The sequence below is a fragment of the Lacerta agilis genome, chromosome 6 (assembly GCF_009819535.1).
Source record: "Lacerta agilis isolate rLacAgi1 chromosome 6, rLacAgi1.pri, whole genome shotgun sequence".
In the NCBI taxonomy this organism is placed as follows: domain Eukaryota; kingdom Metazoa; phylum Chordata; class Lepidosauria; order Squamata; family Lacertidae; genus Lacerta; species Lacerta agilis.
This window is the reverse complement of record NC_046317.1, coordinates 16,533,493-16,551,764: the sequence shown is the minus strand read 5'-3', so window position 1 is coordinate 16,551,764 and position 18,272 is coordinate 16,533,493. Positions and strand designations below refer to the sequence as shown.

The following is an 18,272-nucleotide window of genomic DNA, read 5'->3' as shown; positions in this document are numbered from 1 at the left end:
CTTCCATTTGAAGTCAGACTATCCCCATCCCCATGGAACACCTGCTACCTACTGTAGACTTAAAAAAAAAAACCCCTGCAGGCATTTTAACTGAATTTTGATTTTATAGTTCTAACTGACTTTCTTTATTGTATTTTTTGTACATCACTTAAGGAATGGTTGTAGTGAAGCAGTATATAAATTGTTTAAATGAATAATTCTGACCTATCTTACAGGGCTGTTTTCAGAATTAGCATTATGCATGTAAAGCATTTAAATTTCATAGTACGATACATATAAATTCTAAATATTATTATGGAAATGTTAATTGTTATAGTCAAATAGCCTTTGATATTTTTCAGAATGAATGGATAACAGGTAAATTCACTCCCCTTAGATCTGGCAATGTTCTCATGTACTGAAAGTCACAGGTGTTAAAGAGGCGTATGTATATGAAGCTCAGTAGAAAGGTAATTGTGGATTTATAATATTTGTGTTTGAGATAGTGGATATGAATCCAAACTACTTCAATTTTCTTGTAGACACATCTATGGCTCCATAAAACACAAGTAAAGGACAGGGTGGAATTCAATGAAGTGCTAAAGAAATCATTCTGCTGTCACAACGATTTCTCCTTGCACAACAGAACGTTCTCCTGCTCTTCTGCCCCTTACCTCCCCCTAAATCTGTTCTAGGGTTTCTCTCAACACTCTAAAGCAGATTTGGGGACAGCATAGGGTGTATGTAAGAGGGCGGAGAGGGGGAAAGGCTGCTGCACAAGCGAAAGAGTTGCTCTGTTCATGCAATTGTCTAGTTGAATTCCACCTGCAATATCTAATATCCTGGAAGAACACACACAAGCCTAAGAAATGTTTCCGGGTTCCTTTGCTATATGTACACTTTCAGACACAGATGCAGGTCTTGAGGTACCAATGATGCATTTTCATATCTTACAAATGGGAATTAGGGCTTTCACAAAAGGTATGTCTTCCAAAAGCAACACAGAAAGCATACTGTATACTACCGGTATGTGTAATTCCTTCCCTCTGCCAACCAAACAAGCTTGATTAGTCTGCAGTAAATCTATAGATTTTAGAAAGGACAAATAATGTTTCATCGACACAAGCCCTAGTGAGGAAACAGTTGTAGCAGCAGCTACTTTTTTAAAACAGATAAATCATCTTTTAAGAAGTATACCAGCGGGCTGTCTTGGCTTTCGGTAAGTGAAGCATGCATTATTGTACCTGATGCATCTAATGTCTGGCTGACCGACTTTCAAGAAAAGTGGGTTCAGACTGGAGCTCTTTGAACATTAATGTTTCATAAGAAGTTGATGCATAGCAGATACAGGAATTCAGACTATTATGCAGGGCTCAGTAACATGCATGCTTCCTTGGCCAGCAGAGAATTTAAAAGAAAACTCCTATAACTGTCTAAAGTAGGACATGCGTTACAAAGAAGCAGTTGGAAAATGATCCAGTTTCTTCCTCCCTTTGCTGATTCCCTTTGAAAGCAATTAACTCTCAATGGCTAAACATGACCTACTTCACAGTGCATAACGGAAAACTGCAGAGATCAGGGGGGGAAATTAACTTTAATGCATAAAAACACCACATGCATACCTCCTTAGGAATGAATCAAATAACCTGCAATCTACCAGGTATGCAAATCACAGGCATGCACTGCATTCTGATTTTTCAGCCTGAATTTTTCCAGTTCCAGTCTAACAAGGTGGGAAATGAGAGGTTTCTCAGATCACTGGTGGAACACAACTGGTTTGATGGAGCACAAGCTGTCAAAAGCTCCCCTGACATACAAATGTATCCCAAGGATTCCTAATGCTATTTAACATCCCTAGCATTAAAGGAATCTATCCTCTCTTTAAAACGCCACAAAATGATTAGATGCTCACTGGTTCTTTCTTAGGGCCTAGGCTCTGCTCTCTAAATCTCACCTTGGAAACAAACTGTTTGGAGCGTAGATCACTTCTTTGAGACCAGACCTGGCATGTAACCAGAATTTTGCTATATCTCATCCCAATCCTAGGCAAACCCATGCAAACCTGGGAGGACGACATGCAGGCATGGAACCACTGCTAATGTTATCAGGGTGGTTTTTGCTGAATTGCACTCATAATCAAGCCTTGCAAATAAGCATTTCAAGTCCTGGTTCCGCACAAAGCAGATCTTCAGAGACGAATCAAGTTGTCCTATTGTTACAAATCTTTCAGTCCACATGCAGATTTTTTTAATTTTTTTTTTTAGAAAATTAGACTTTAAAATGATTGAGGCAGTGAATTGTGAATTTAATAAGTAATTAAGCAGTTATGCTTGCTATTTGAAAAAGTGGAATAAAGCACCTACAAGCAAATACAGTTTATAATCCATGGACATAAATTATCCTGGGTACCAAGCCTAACTGGTAAAGGCAGAAATCGTACGCACTGCAATCTGCACATTTGATGTAAGCCAGTTCCCCGCTAACAAGAAGTGGTACATTCCTTAGAGGAGCAGTAAAAGAAAACAACACGAGAATAGCAACAGTGGATCGAAGCAGTCTGGGTGAGCAGGGTAAGGAAGAGAGCTGAATCAATATATATCAAGCTGTGAAAGCAGGTTGCTTCCTTATATGCATTCCCCTCAGAAATTCAATTAAATCAGAACAATCAGAGGTTTTTTTTTCCCTTTTGCCCATCAAATTCTTTTTAGACTTACACTCCAAAAATGAAATGCTTAAAAGGTTTTAACGTTCCACTGGCCATGACTATAGGCCAGAATGATTTTTAAATTATTATTATGGTGCTGCATTAACTTTGAAGCACTACAATATTTTAATAGGGAATCTTATAGTGAAATCCTACAGATTTCTACACAGAGGTATGCCCCACTGAATTCAATTGGACTTATTCCCAAGCATGAATAGGATTGCAGCCTGAAACTGAGGTAACGAAGACATTCAACTGCATCCAAGAGATATTCCAGGAAATCTGCAAAGCCATCTATGATTGATTTTATTCTGTTTACAGAGCAGCTCAATTTTACACATCCTTAACAGAACTCAAAGCACCAGCTAAGGGCTTGGGAAGAAAACCTGGCAACTCTTTCTGTTTAATGTTTACATCCAAGTACGTATTTGTTCCGAAAAGGTTGAAAAAACATAATTGAAACTCAGTTCCAAGAACTGTACAGAACATTGCTTTGAGGGGGTGGGGAAGCAAATAGTAAGCTCTCAAATTAATGTATCAAAGTATATTTAGCAAAATCTAGTCACATTTATATCATAATGTTAATGCAATAAGCTAGTAAAATCCACTGCAACAGCAAGCCCTTTTACATCAAATCTAATCTACTGTTGCAAGCTACTATGGCAAAACAAGTCAACTGGAACAAACAGAACTAAAAGGTATTTTCCAGTGATTTCAATGTGGTTTAGTTCAGTTTATGGAGGATTTAGATATACTACAAAATCCTGACTCTACTGAAAACAGTGGCTAAGTTTCAATCAGATGAGGAAAGCCGTTACTTCTCTGTGTAAACAAATCTACAGGGCAATCCTATGAATGTCTACTCAGAAGAAAGCCCCTTTGAGTTCAATGATATGATTGCAGCCTTACCGAAAGAGGTTACTATTATTAATGGAGTGGATACCCAAATATGTCATTTAACAATAAAAATAAAAATGTGTTACTGAAGGAAATCACAAACAAAAAAAGGTAGCTCTTTGGGTAATCAAGTTCTATCCATACTTTCTTCTGAAAAGTCACTCTGAAACAGTTGTCGTGCACAGAAATATCTGCTTTGGATCCATGAATACCAAAAGAGGGAGAAGACACTGAGAAGAGATGTGGGGAATCATGTGTACACCCTACTCCCAAGCCTGGTTGCATGCTAACCAGTTAATCACCTGACAGTGGAATCCAATAGGAGTGTAGATTCCCAATAGATCCATGTCTGATCCACAAATCATTCTGGGGGTCACAGATCAAGTGAGTCACTCAATTCCCCTCACTCTTGCTCAAGGCTGTCACCTGAATTAGCCAGATTTTTTAAACTGATAATCAATCACAGTCAGTCCATAAAAAAGAAGACTTTGGAGCCGTCTTGCCCCAAAACAGCAACTAGACATTCTGTTTTGGCAACTGCAACCTTGGTTTAAGGGGCCATTTGGTACCTAGCTTATATATATCTAATGCCTGCTCATGGCTTCCTGTGGAGAATTACTCAAAGACACTGCAGGTTTCTTTTTTACCTTCACTGAAGATGCAGCGTAGAGCATATCCTCAAGTGTAAAATGGCAACATCGGTTCAAGTACTCCTGGCAAAATTCCTGTATCAGTTGCAGATTATACAAGCTGTCAGCCAGTGACATGGTTTCTTTAAAACATATATCTATAAAACGAAGAAAAATATGATTTAGGCATTTTATGATATCTGACCCAACATCCACCACTATCCCCACCTCTGCAGTTATTTTAGCAGAAGGGTAGAGATCCTGAGTTCACTGGTTTAATAAAACAGGCTCATGGCAAAAGATTACCCATTTGTTCTTAAGTGTTCAGAACAAAATGGAGACTCCAGTTCATTTCAAAGAGATTCATGTTTGCTGCTAATGCATTTCTGAATTATACAGGTTTTATTAGACCAGTGATTTTGATTGTGTAGAACAGTTGCACAGTATAAACACTTATAATTTCTTCATATTACATCTTAATATCTTCACATTGGTGTTTACTCATCAAATTTGGAAATAGAAACCAATTTCAAACCATGGCTTTCAAATCAAGTTTGGAGCATGGACACTAGCCACAGTTCATCAATTCTGACATCATGGGAAGTACTAAATGTACAAACTGAAACTGCTCAATAGGTGAAGTGTCCGATCCTATGGCTCATTCACATTCTTCCGAACTGGCCTGGAGCAGAGATGGAGGACCTGTGGACTTTAGTTATGAATATACTCCAAATCCTATCAGCCCCAGCCAGCATGACCAATAGTCAGTGGTGATGGGAACTGTAGTCCAAAAACATATGGAGAGCTACAGGTTTCCCATCCCTAGGCAAACAACTGGAGTAAGCCTTTAGGTACAAAGGGCAGGTACTACCAATGACACTTGGATTCTGCTTCAATACTAATGATAAATGTTAAATTTTTAGCATATAATACAGTACTTTTACAAAGTGTTCAGGGTTCTTTTTGTACAATCCCACAGAATTAATTAGATTTGAACCAAGAGGTTTCTTGCTCACCTTTCTTGCCCATTGGCTGTGAGAGAGCTGCAGGGACAGTGTGCCTTGCATAGCTGATGGCTGGGGAAGTGGCAGTTGCTGCTGCTCTACCCCACATGTCAGCTGTTAGGCAGGAGGCCCCAACAAAGGCTCACTGCGCCTCTGGCTCACTAGAAGATCCTCCCCAGAGCCCGAAAAGAACGTATTCTTCAGGTTCTGGAGACGGTCTCCTCATGAGCCAAGAGGGCTCACCAGGTACTCCACATTTCTGGAATCCACTTCCGGGATCCCGGCACTGCACCTGTGCGCAGTTGCACACAAACAGAGTTTGCGTAAATGGGAAACTGCCTGTATTAGTATATTCCATGATGTATAGAAGGCCTTGCAATTTATGCTCCTTGATTCCACACACTGTGTAATCAGTCAACAGGTGAGTTGTTTATGAAAACACCTTTATAACATCATTTTATTTTATTTTATTTTAATGGTTATTTAGGATTAACTAGGATGAGCGACTATTAAATCTCTAACTGGGCTGTTACTAATGTGGTTATTATTTCAACCCAACAGTGTAACACACTGCATGTATTTGATGAACAGATACCCATGCTGGTTTAAATAAAAACATAACATTATTTTGGGTGCTTATACCCTTCCAAAAAGTTCACAGGGTGGCTTGCAAAACCATAATACAGTTAACAAGCAGAGGTATCATTAAGAAGAAATATTCTTACCCTCCAATCTGACTGTATCTGGGCAATAAAAATGGATCAGGGCAGCTAAAGCACAGCCATCTGTGCCATCCTTCAGCAGATTTTCCACCAATGGGATACAGGGCAGCTGCTTAAGTAGGGTTTGTTCCTTCCTGTAACGAGCCTGTCATGCAAAAATGAAATAAAATAGACATGCCCAGAAACATATGTGAAAACAGATTGTACTGCAGATGCTGTAACCAATTAGCAAAAAAGGGGGTAGTTCCAAACCAGACATAGTTATATTATTTTATATAGATTTAGCATTTATAAGCAAAATATAGATTGATTTTAAAGGAAAAACCAATGCCAATTCCATTCAGAGCAGTGCCGGTTGCACACATATGGCATTTCAATCAATATGGAACAATTCACATAGCACTTAGAAAAGAAATGTCCAGCTTCAGTAGAATAATGCAATGGGAAACACAGAACGACAAAGAGAAGGCACAAATCCTACTCATCTGAAACCCAAATCTGTACATAGCTATTTCAATAAAACTGTGTTAACTAACAACTATAGTCTTCACAGAGGTCTTAGAAAAGGGAAGTCATTCATACAACATAAAAGAGAAATGAGTTTGCATACAAACAAACCTATTTATTAAAGTCATGTGAAACCTGGGGTAAAAAACACAAACACCAAACAAAACCCTTTGATTTCCACATTGCAGTAATTTTATGTACACAGATGCAAACACGTACAAATCATGATGCACAGCATAGTGTTCCCATATAATCTACCACTGCTGCCCTTTTGGACAGAAATCTACTAAACGGTTATAAGAGGCATGAGAGCAATGAACGACTGGACCAGCATGACATGGGCAGAGCCATTCATACAAAATTAAACTGTTGTATCAAAGTGAAGCAGTTGGGCAAACTTACAGGAACCAGTTTCCAAAACCATTTGGAAGGAGACTTCAGATGAAGCAGCAGGAAAAAGAAGGGAAAGCAAAGAGCAAAGGAAAGATGAACATTTTGATCAGAGTTTACAATTTAATTCCTTCAAGACATTCTCTTCAAACATTCTAATTTTTGCACAAAAGGAATGATCCATAATTGCACTGTGAGAACACTCCCAGTGCTTTCATTAATTGTAAAAGTGGTTAATAAAAGGACTCCTGCAAAAATAATGACTTGGTTTTTGTACTTTTCAGCATGTTTTAGCAGAACAATGATCACTTAGTGGGGAAAAAAAGAAATCCATAAAATGGTGCCTTTTATCTGTAAGAAAAGTAGCACTGTTGCATCTAATCCATTTTTCTACCTAGGTATTTAATTCAGTATTAGAATTCATGACATCGGATTATCAAAGTGAAGTACGGGGAAGCAGCAGCAACAGAGGAACCAAAGGATTACATAGCAGTATTCCTAAATGTGCCTATTCATGATTAAAATGTAATATTTAAACTTTTTTTTTTAAAGAACATAGTTTTGCTCTACTACGTTGGTAGTGACAAAAAACATAATAAAAAGCATTCTGGGCAACAATACAAGTTGTGGAGAAAACTCATAAGCAGCAGTAATATGAGGTAGGTGCTAATTGGTGAGAACAGTAAATCTAGAATAAGAAGAAAGATGTATGCACAGTATGTGTGGAAGTGTTTGAAATTTTCTGAGTATTTTCATCCCAGAATTTGCTGCTCTGAGACTCCCATGTCTTTTGAAAAGCAATTTAGGGAACTGGCACAAAAGATTCTTAACTGAGAAATTCTCCTTATGTGTTCAGGCTATCTTCTTTCTTAAAGTAACCCTTTAGACAAATATTTTAAAACTTGATTTCGCTCTTAAAAAGAGAATCATGAGGGTTCTACAGAGGCAGTTTCTGAGAGAAAAACAAGTATCAAGAGAAATCTGGTTGCAAGGATGAGTGAAGCATGTGAGCATCTTCGGATCGTGGCCAAAAGAAGCCCATAAAGCAGGTGTGGGGAACCTTTGGACCTCCAGATATGGATGAAATACAACTGCTATCATCCCAGGTCACTGGACGTGTTTGTGCAGGCTGGTGGAAGGTGTTGTTCAGCAACATGTGGAGGGCTGAAGGTTCCCCACAACTGACATAAATGATGTTGAAGTTCATTGGATCAAAATATTGTGCTGGTGGTGAATGCCAGTCCCCCACCCCCCAAATAACAACAAACTGTGTGTGTTTGGTTTTAAAACTACATTCAACTGAAGATTCCATATAGTGTTTCTAAAGAAGATAATTGGAATTGGTTCATAGGCTTTGATATTTTTAGCTAGAGGCCTTTTTTGATACATTAACTGAAATGTACAATTTCTGTAAAGGTTCCTGCAAAAGGTGTCACTGCAAGATTTACACACACAATATTCACACATGTTTCTGAGCAACAAACATTTGAACTAAGTGCCAGATACAGGTTTTGCAGGGCACTTGGGCAAGACAGTCCCCATTCCCTCTTCACCATAGCTGTCTATTCCCTTCCCCACTCCCCCTGAGCCCAATTTGCACACCTGCCTAGATGTAGAATAAGGCAAGTAGAGGATGCTGCTGTGTCTCCTCACTTTTCACTGCTGCTCAGCTGCTTGGTGCTTAAGTGGCATCTATGGGCAAGGGTGCCTAGTTCAATCTTTACTTGGTGCAACAGCTGTGGCCCTTCTGAGATAAGGATTTGCCTACCATAGATTATTGCAATATATTCTGCACGTGGTGGTTTGGAAGAGTGTGTCTGGGCAACAGTACAGTAGTTGAGCTCTTAACTGGTGCCAATAGACCGTAAGAGGCTAATTAGAAATGTGCAGTTTTGGTTAATGTTGTTCCCAACCCAATTCGAAGTGGTGGCTTTGAGCTTTAAGCTCTGCAAAGTCTTGACTATAATATGTGAAGAAATACCTCCTCCATGCTGTGCCCTGCCCCATCATGGCTTTGATTGCCCTCCTCACCATCTGAAATGTGGCAAGATGCCACCTAAACTGGACATTCTTGGTGATAGCACTCTTTGCTGTAGCTATCCCTACCCAAGGAGATCTACCTAGCTGACTCCCTTTTATCTTTAGGAAGACTCCCTGTCAAATATGAGCTACTTATTATATGTTAGAAAATAAATTTTAAGTGTATTTTATTTGACTGGACTGCTAAAATAACTGCATGTGACCTATCCCCTACAGGTAGGATGACTTCAAATGAACTAAATGGACATTATTATAAACCAAATTTACACAAGATTTAACTTGGCTCCATCTCCCACTTTGTCGTTTTTAAGCTCATTTAATACAACACCACTGTGAAATTGATTTTAAGATGACAAAATTATTATTAAAGCTTCCTTGATATTATCCTGGGATTACATTGCTGTAATAAATTTGCTTGAAACTCATAACCTTGCAGACAAATTAGTGCAGCTTTCTGCATGAATAAGAGTAGCATTAGCACAAACCATCACTTCAGTAGCTAATGGCAACAACCAAACCAATACCTTAATCAGGCTTCCAACTTTAAAAATATGAATGTTCAATTATATGAAAGATAAAGAGGGGAGGAAGCACAACTTCCACAAGTCCCCAACCACTGGCTGTGCTGGCTGGAATACCTGCCTCCAACAACTGCAGAAAGCAGCTCTGCAGTTCTTTCCAATCTGGGCAGAGAGGGGTGGGTGAAAAATTACAAATCCAAGTGAAGGTTAAAGCCACAACAAGGTCCTCCAATCACGGCATCACAGTGTATATGGGGGACCGGGGAGGTATAAATCTATGAACTGGTATGACTTAACACACTAGTGTTTCTTAACCTGACCCAGTTCTGAGTCAGTTAATTACAGTCTCCAGTGAAGCAAATAATTTAGCTCCCCCCCCCCGTACACAATGAAAACAAACTGGGGACAGGGGGAGGACAGGGCAAAAAAAGGAAGACCAAAGTCATCAGAAGTGACAGCTGCAATTATGTGCCTATGTCAGCAACTTTAGGAAAACTGGTGCAGAAACCTAATGTGATGGCTGCACAGCTGTGAGTGGCGCAGTTTAGGAGAGAGCAAGGAAGGGCAGCACACATCCTCTTGAGATGGAGGGATTCCTGGATCCCAAGAGAAGACTGCAAATACAACTGGGTGTCCATGGGTGGTGCCAGTGTTTGCCACAAAGTGTAACTCATCATGCACAACATATGTGCTAGGGAACCCCTGACTCAATCAAGCACCTGGGTGCTATGAATGACGTCATCCAGAAGTACTATGAGAAATGCTGGTGTAACAGGCCACTATCATACCTGCTGTGTAAGCTCTGATGCACCCCATGTGCAATAAGGGAAAATTTATAAACTCTTTAGATTACTTGGTAATTTAGATCTGGTGAAAGAGTTTAGCATCATTTAAATACTTGAGTTAAAAAACACAAACACTTGAAGTTACAATTCTCTGTGGAAAGAGAAGTCACCACACTCTTTTATATTTCATATAAAAGCCATTTTAATTAATAGGGGCAGCTAAAGAACCCAAACAGGTAGAGCTGATGGGCTCTGATTGCCTGGAATTCCCTTTAGCTTCCCTATTCCTACAACTCATTTCACTTCTTTCACTAGTTTGAAAGAGAACTTGTGCAAGAGTAATAATCTAGGGCAATCAAAAAGCAGGTATAGCAAGGAAATCTCTACCTTCAGCACTATCTTTAATAATAAATGTTTCACTTTATCTATTTTGTGTAAATATACAAACTCCTCTAACACCTTAGAAGCTAATAAACTCAATGTGACATAGTCTTTCTAAGAAAGAGATTACTTCAGTCCAAACAGATGGAATTTTAAATGCATCTTTGAATTAAACGTAAACATTTTAATGCAAATAGCAGTTGTTGGGGGGTGGAGTTGGAAAACTGATATTGCAACAGGTGGGGAAGGACAATTTAAACTTTCCTCCTCTGCCATGGTCATGATGGAAGTTGTTCCTTTGAAGCTATTTGTATTGGAAGAAAATGTCCCATTGAATAAGTGATTGATCAGAGTAATTTAAAAATGAAAGTTCTCTGTGGGGGGAATCCACATCATTATGCAGCTACTGCCAGGAAACACTAAGCCCAAACCTAGGACCAGCCCCACCAATATTTCCTGAAGGGCATGTATGACTCCTGTTCACAGAGGACAACCTCTGTTCTCATTAGCACACTATCACAAAGGCCTAATTACATTAGGTTTTAGGGCTGGGCTGAAAGTTGGGCTGTGCAGAGGGTGGCCACTCTCAATATGCTACATTCTGCTCTCACATTAGGGCAACATTTTGAGCTGAATCCATAGCACACACAGAGCAAAGTTTTTTTTTTACCTACCCCTACATTGTTTTCAGTAACAGTGTTTTGTGGTTCCTTTGTACCAAATGCAAAATTTCTGCTCAGTTTCTCCCAGAATTTCCCCTGATATCACCAAAACGGAGCCAGGTAAGCGAAATAAGTCTAAATGGAACTCTGATGTTTAAGCCTCTATTCAAAAAGCAATTTTACAGCTGTTGGGAAATATATTTCAAAAAGGAAAGTTGGTTGCAGCTGTACTGGGATGTTTGTTATGCTAGTGCATTTCTTAGACATACCTTTTGACCTCCTGGAGTTTCCACACTATGATGTTCTTTGAGTTTTTGCTCCTGCTCCATTATGTCTTTTAGGTGTTCGTTTACCTAAAATGACAAAAAAAAGGCCTTCAATGAATTTTGCGCTCTTCCTGAGATGAAAAGGACAACTAATTTAATACTTTTTGCATGTATAAAAGACACAATGACATACCGGTAATTTCATTATGTAATGAATCATAAATATTTTCAAGATAGTACAGTTAGATTTATTATTAATGTATATTCTGGCGTATAAGACTACTTTTTAATCCAGGAAAATCTTCTCAAAAGTCGGGGGTCGTCTTATACGCCAGGTGGAGAATCTGCGGTCGAGTATATCTCAAATTCTATATTTTAACTGGAAAAGTTGAGGGTCGTCTTATACGCCCAGTCGTCTTATACGCCAGAAAATACATTATTATTTATACCGCCCTTCATCTGAAGATCACAGGGCAGTTTACAATATAAAAACACAAAAATACATACCATAATAAATAATAACAATAACCCCCACATAATCATCTTAGGAAAACTAATATCCTATGTTATATGAAGAGTGTATTAGTAGTATTGCCTTACTTTATTTATCCAGAACATGACAGCATCTTCTATGTCATAGGGCAGATCGGTAGCTTGGAAGAAGGAAGAATACTGCTGCACACATGCAATCACCTTTTCAACACTGATCATTTCGACTGTATACGCCATCATAAGGGTGTCAATCATTGCCAAATGAGCACTCTGCAAAGAGATGTTGTCACAGGTATTTTGAGACTACTTGTCTACAAAAATTAAAACCACTGCTTTGTTTTTTTTTCTTAAGCAGATGTGTATCTGAAGGATGTCATTTGCTTAAGACAAAAAAGTAATATTTTGCAAGGTAAATGGTCTTAAAATATATTTTAATGAACTAGAAGCACATCTAAAAGCACAAAGATAAAATACTGTAAGATCTCCCTCAAATAATTTAGCAAAGAGCACCAATATGAAACTCTTTCCAGCAGCTACCTATGAAAGAGGCTCTTTAGGAACATTGGTACCACTTGGTACTGAGCATTAAAATAGCATTTTGAGCATTCTAAGTTCTCAACAGTCCCCTGAACAACTCTTCTAAGCATTATACCCTTTAAATGATGTAGCAGTTAAGAGTGCTGGATTAGGACTGGGCCAGACCTTGGTTCAAATCCCCACTCAACCACAAACCTCACTGTGTGACTTTGAGACAGTTCCTGTCCATACATGAGCCTCTCCTGCAGAGATGTTTTATCCACAGAACTAGCAGGCGCAACAGCCATTGCATCTATTCCAGTAGCCCTAGGAATTCCTGGGCCCAAATAAATGTGGTGTTGCAAGCAGGTCCCCATGCAGAGGCGAACCTAGGAGTTGGAAAGCACAGGGCAGGTGTGGGACACAAAAATCACCTATCAGACTAAGGAGTGTATGACATATATGTGTGTGGTGATGCGATCCTGCTTTTGCAGCAAGATCAAATGCAGGAGAAGCTTCCTGTCCTTCTCTCAGCACGGCACAAAGGCGTGCAAATTTACACACACACACACACACACACACACTTGTTTTTTAAACAAATACAATAATCATTAAACACTTATCCAGTGTACAGCTAATGGCGTTTGTTTTATCCATTGTCTCTAGACATACACTTACACATTCAACATTCAAACATATCGCTTAAGGTAACCTCTCCACTAAGAATATTGAGCGGTTGGTATAAGGTCTTGATTTTGTTTTTTACCCTTGCTTCTTGCCTCGCCCTCACTCCAGATGCTTCAAGTACATGGATCGCGTAAAATGTAGTAATTTCTAATGTGGCTATGGTAGTAAAGCGATTTTGTGGGAGGTGGGGGCGTGGGGTGATGCAGCTTCTTGCCAAGGACACAAGGGACCCTAAGCATGCCTCTGTCCCTGTGCAACTTGCTTCCTGAGACCAATTCACAAAGACATAATTGTGTCTCCGCCTTGCCAGTCCAACAGGACTGTCGATTTCTTAGCGCATTTAGAACAGGGACATGGAACCTCAGACACTTCAGTTGTTCACAACTTCCATGCTCTCCAACCTCTGGCAATGCTGGAGTTGGGGGGTCCACAACATCTGGAGGGCCACAGACTCCCCCACTCTGATTTAGATATTTGATTAGCACAGTCTTGTGTACACACAGCTTCTTTTGAGACCTGTGGATTGACTAAGTAAGAGCAAAAGGATGGGATGCAACCCTCTGCTCAACCTTTCCTCCCACCATGAATTATTGCAGGTTTCCACTTTTAAGTATTTAGTACGAAAGGTTTTTTTGTTTTTAAAGAAACAAACACAAAGCTGCAATTGGATCGTTTGAAGTTAGGCTTGACTTGATCTGCCAAATAATCTCCAAAATCTCCTGTAATTACTGCTTACTTTGTGCAAATTCCAGAAGCTTCAGCCACGCTGGAGATTTAGGTCTGCATGGTAAGAAGCTTATTGAGTCTTGAAGTACAATTATTCTCAAGCACCATAGCTAATGCTTCCTCTGTTTGCTGCATGCTATTTGGGAATTAAATCACTTTGCACAGAAGAATCTTGTTCAAACATTCATTCACACAATCTTTGTCACAGTACACATATGGTAAAGGTTTGCCAGGTCTTCTCTGCAGCACACATGGTAAAGGTACACTTACATTAAAAGGTATTAACAAATTAGCTCTGAAGGCTTTATTTCAAAACAAGACAATACTCATTTGAGTCAAGGCAATCCAAGTTCAACTATATAGGATTTATACTATGATTTGCAAGTTACCATTAACTAGATATTTTAACTGATGCGGGCGGCGCTGTGGGTTAAATCACTGAGCCCAGGGCTTGCTGATCAGAAGGTTGGCGGTTCGAATCGCCATCTAGCTGAGTTTCCCCAGCCACTCTGGGTGGCTCCTAATCAAATGTTAAAAACAATACAACATTAAATATTAAAAACTTCCCTAAACAGGGCTGCCTTCAGATGTCTTTTAAAATTAGGATAGCTGCTTATTTCCTTGACATCTGATGGGAGGGCATTCCACAGGGCAGGTGCCACTACCGAGAAGGCCCTCTGTCTGGTTCCCTGTAACCTCACTTCTCACAATGAGGGAACCACCAGAAGGCCCTTGGCGCTGGATCTCAGTGTCCGGACTGAACGATGGGGGTGGAGACGCTCCTTCAGGTATATAGGACCAAGGCCATTTAGGGCTTTAAAGGTCAGCACCAACACTTTGAATTGTGCTCGGAAACGTAGTGGGAGCAAATGAAGATCTCTCAGGACCGGTGTTATATTGTCTCAGCGGCCACTCCCAGTCACCAGCCTAGCTGCCGCATTCTGGATTAATTGCAGTTTCCCAGTCACCTTCAAAGGTAGCCCCACATAGAGTGCATTGCAGTAGAGCATGCACCACTCTGGCGAGACAGTCCGTAGGCAGGTAGGGTCTCAGCCTGTGTACCAGATGGAGCTGGTAGACAGTCGCCCTGGACACAGAATTAACCTGCGCCTCCATGGACAGTTGTGAGTCCATAATGACTCTCAGGCTGTGCACGTGGTCCTTCAGGGGCACAGTTACCCCATTTAGGACCAGTCTCCCACTGCTGTTTTCTGCAGATGCAATAGAGGCAATGAAGAAGGTCCTCTTCGCCGTCACCGCTGCCACTTGGTAGGCTCGACGTTGAGCTCTAACACGTGTCTGGTCTGATTCAGAATGAGCTTTCTGCCACCGGCGCTCTAGCCATCTCAACTATTGTTTCATCGCCCTCAGCTCCGGGGAAAACCATGGGGCTGTCCGGGCTCCATGCAATCAGAGAAGGCGCTTTGGAGCCAGACAGTCAATAGTCCTGGTTAACTCCTTCCTGGTCAAACTTAGTCTTTTGTTAGAGCAGGCATGTCCAACAGGTAGATCGTGATCTACCAGTAGATCACGGGACGTCTGTGGTAGATCATGGGTAGATCACTGGCTCCCCAAAGAAGCTTAACAACTTTCAACTTTTACCTGAACCCCCCCAAAACAGGGCTCTCCTCCTCCCTAAAAAAACTCAAGAACTTTGACCCGAACCCCCCAAAAAGGGAGTAGATCACTGCCAGTTTTTAACTCTGAGTAGATTGAGATCTCTTGGGAGTTGGCCACCACTGTGTTAGAGCACTGATGGGGATTCTGGTGCTGCTCCTCCTTCTTGCCAGAAACCTGTGTCTCTTCCAGCCTCGACTCTAGTAGTGGGTAGTGTGGTAGGGCACTTGGTGTGGTGCTCACTTGACCTCTGGGCTGGTTGCATTCCTGCTGCTTACAGGAAGTGCAGGTACAAGGCACAACTGAGGACCGCACAGTGCAAATGCAACAACAACTGGTCATATGTTAACTTAGCATGAGGCATGTAACCACTTGGTTAGGTTTTTTGCTAGAATTCTCCTCACCACCTGGCAGCAACATCTTGCTATGCTTTTCCATCTGATCGGAAATCCAGGAGAGTTACGGTGTGGTTCTTTCTGCCATTTAGCTGGCCAGTGCTGTTGAATAGCTCGCCAAGTGGCTACTTGCCTCACTAACTGCTTTCTTCCCAGAATAAACCTAGGCACACCCAAGAAAGAAAAAGAAGAAAGAATACACATAATATTTCTAAATGCTTTTTTTGGGGGGGGGGGAATTGCACTGCAAAATCGCTTGAGATCATGGCAACCAAAATGGCTGTTGTGTTCTCACGATAAAAAAAAATGTGATTAAAAAAATGGGATGTCGTGGTCTGGGACACTTGCAAGGTATGCAATCCCCCACCCCGTCCTTTCCTGTATTTTGCCAGACCAAAGGCGGCAACCCTACTCAGATGGTTGTTGTGAGGATAAAAAGGGGAGGAAGAACCATGAATGTGACCATGAGATCTCTGCAGAAAAAGTGGGGTATAAATGTAATGTACGAATCATAATAAATGTTAAATGCAGAAAAATCTTGCATGCGTACACATTAAATTATCTGTATGTGCAAATGAAAGAGCTATGTGGATAAATGCCTATGCATCTGTTGTCTTGCACAAGATTGCCTCAAGGGAACATTTGTTCTTGAAGGTCAATGTAAAGATAAGGCACAAGTAGTTTGGATAATGCTGTAGCTGGCTACATGCATTTCATCTTCACAAAAGACAAATAACATATTTTACAGCATATTATGTGGGCCACCCTCAATTTTTAAAGACTGAACTAGTAAGTGGGGATATTTGCACTACAAAGGGGCTTATTATGGTCAGTTGAGTCCAGGTGGGTGGTATCCTAAGTTACCAAATCATTCAAGCTTCATAAACAGAAATCCTTCCTAATAAAGTAACCAATTTGGTAATTATTTCTATCAGTCAATTAGGTAAATATTTTCCCTCCCCATACTGCCACCAAGAACACCAAACAACAATGAGCATGAAGTAACACACACTGAAAAATGTGGTGTTCTATGCTGTAAACAATAAACCCAAAGAGTCAAATTCCACTCTTGCAAAAGATTAATTGCAGAACTTGCATGTTGACAGATTCACAGGAATTCCTTTTAGCAAGAAGGGTAATTATACTATTATTTAAGTCTCATGGAATTATTTTGTACACAGTGCCAAGTTTTGAAATCTTATTTTTTTTATTTATGTTGTTTGCAATCTTCTCCATGAAGCATACAATTACTGGAAATAGAAAATGTCTATTTTTAATTTAGAATGAGATTCCCTAGATCAGGCTGGGGAAACTGTAGCCCTCCTGATGTTGGTGGACTGCAAGCATCCCTGTCCACTGGCCATGTTGTCTGGGGCTGATGAACAATAACATCCAGAATGCCATTAATTATTCTATAGCTTGACCAATCTAGCAGTGCATTAAGTACAACGATGCATGTTTAACTCAACATTTTTTTCTACACTAGGGGCTGCACCCCTGCTTGCTTCATTTGCCAGCCACACCTACCCTCCATTCCACCCCCAAACCTAGCCAACCCACCCTAAGACCTTGGCAAAAAAAACCTTTATACTGGGCAGCAGTCAGGCAGGTTGAAGAGTAGGCCAACGTGCAGTGGCAGAAAGTGAGTGGCTTGCTCTTCCTTTGCCCACATTGGGAATTCCCTCCTGTCCCTGAAGTCAGCACAGGGAGCAGGCTGGGCATAGCCTAAGAATTCGGCGGGTATCCCTAGGCATGCTCCCTAACCCTACATGCTACTGACACATGCAATGCCTGAGATGCAGTGGCATCAATGGCAGCAAGGGATCTGCAGGCTAGCTGCCCCTTCTGACCACCTTTCTCATTACTGTGCTGCTCCTTCTGCATCCTATTTGGCCATTTGTGATGCAGCAACAGATCTCCAGGTCACCTGGGGAAGAAGGTGGCCAGGGGGATCTGGCCTTTCCCTGTGCACCCAGGCCTTCCTTTAACACCCTCCAAATCATTTTTTTTCATTGTCACCCAGCTAGCAGGGGAGAAAAAGGCCCATTTACTTGCCCACTCTCCTCTACACATGCACACTCACTCAGTCACCAGTGTGACAATGGACCATATAGCAAATATAGTATAGAGAAATTCCCTGCCCCAAGTAATAAGATTACAGCAATATAGCAACATCAATGATTAAATAGAACATTTGTTAACAATCAAGTCAAGTGTTGGGCCATAGCTCCAACTTTCTTTTATAAACAAGTCACTAATATTAGCCCTCTTGGTTATATAACCATGGTAGTATCAACTTTTGAGATCAACTAAGTTGGCTATTACTATTGTAAGTCAATTTCTGTGGGTCTA

The 18,272-nt window shown here is 40.6% G+C and overlaps 1 protein-coding gene across 3 annotated transcripts in view; it reads right to left on the bottom strand.

The window, feature by feature from the left end:
* CAMSAP2 (calmodulin regulated spectrin associated protein family member 2) overlaps window positions 1-18,272 on the bottom strand; it is a 77,911-nt gene that overhangs the window by 21,656 nt on the left and 37,983 nt on the right. For 2 of the 3 annotated variants that reach the window (XM_033151445.1, XM_033151447.1), the window contains 5 exons: window positions 12,088-12,249; window positions 11,491-11,574; window positions 6,845-6,877; window positions 5,939-6,080; window positions 4,228-4,367 (listed from right to left, as the gene is read on the bottom strand). In XM_033151445.1, the coding sequence (XP_033007336.1) occupies window positions 4,228-4,367; window positions 5,939-6,080; window positions 6,845-6,877; window positions 11,491-11,574; window positions 12,088-12,249 (561 nt within the window). The remainder of the gene's footprint in view (window positions 1-4,227; window positions 4,368-5,938; window positions 6,081-6,844; window positions 6,878-11,490; window positions 11,575-12,087; window positions 12,250-18,272) is intronic. The other variant, XM_033151446.1, reaches the window with a different exon arrangement.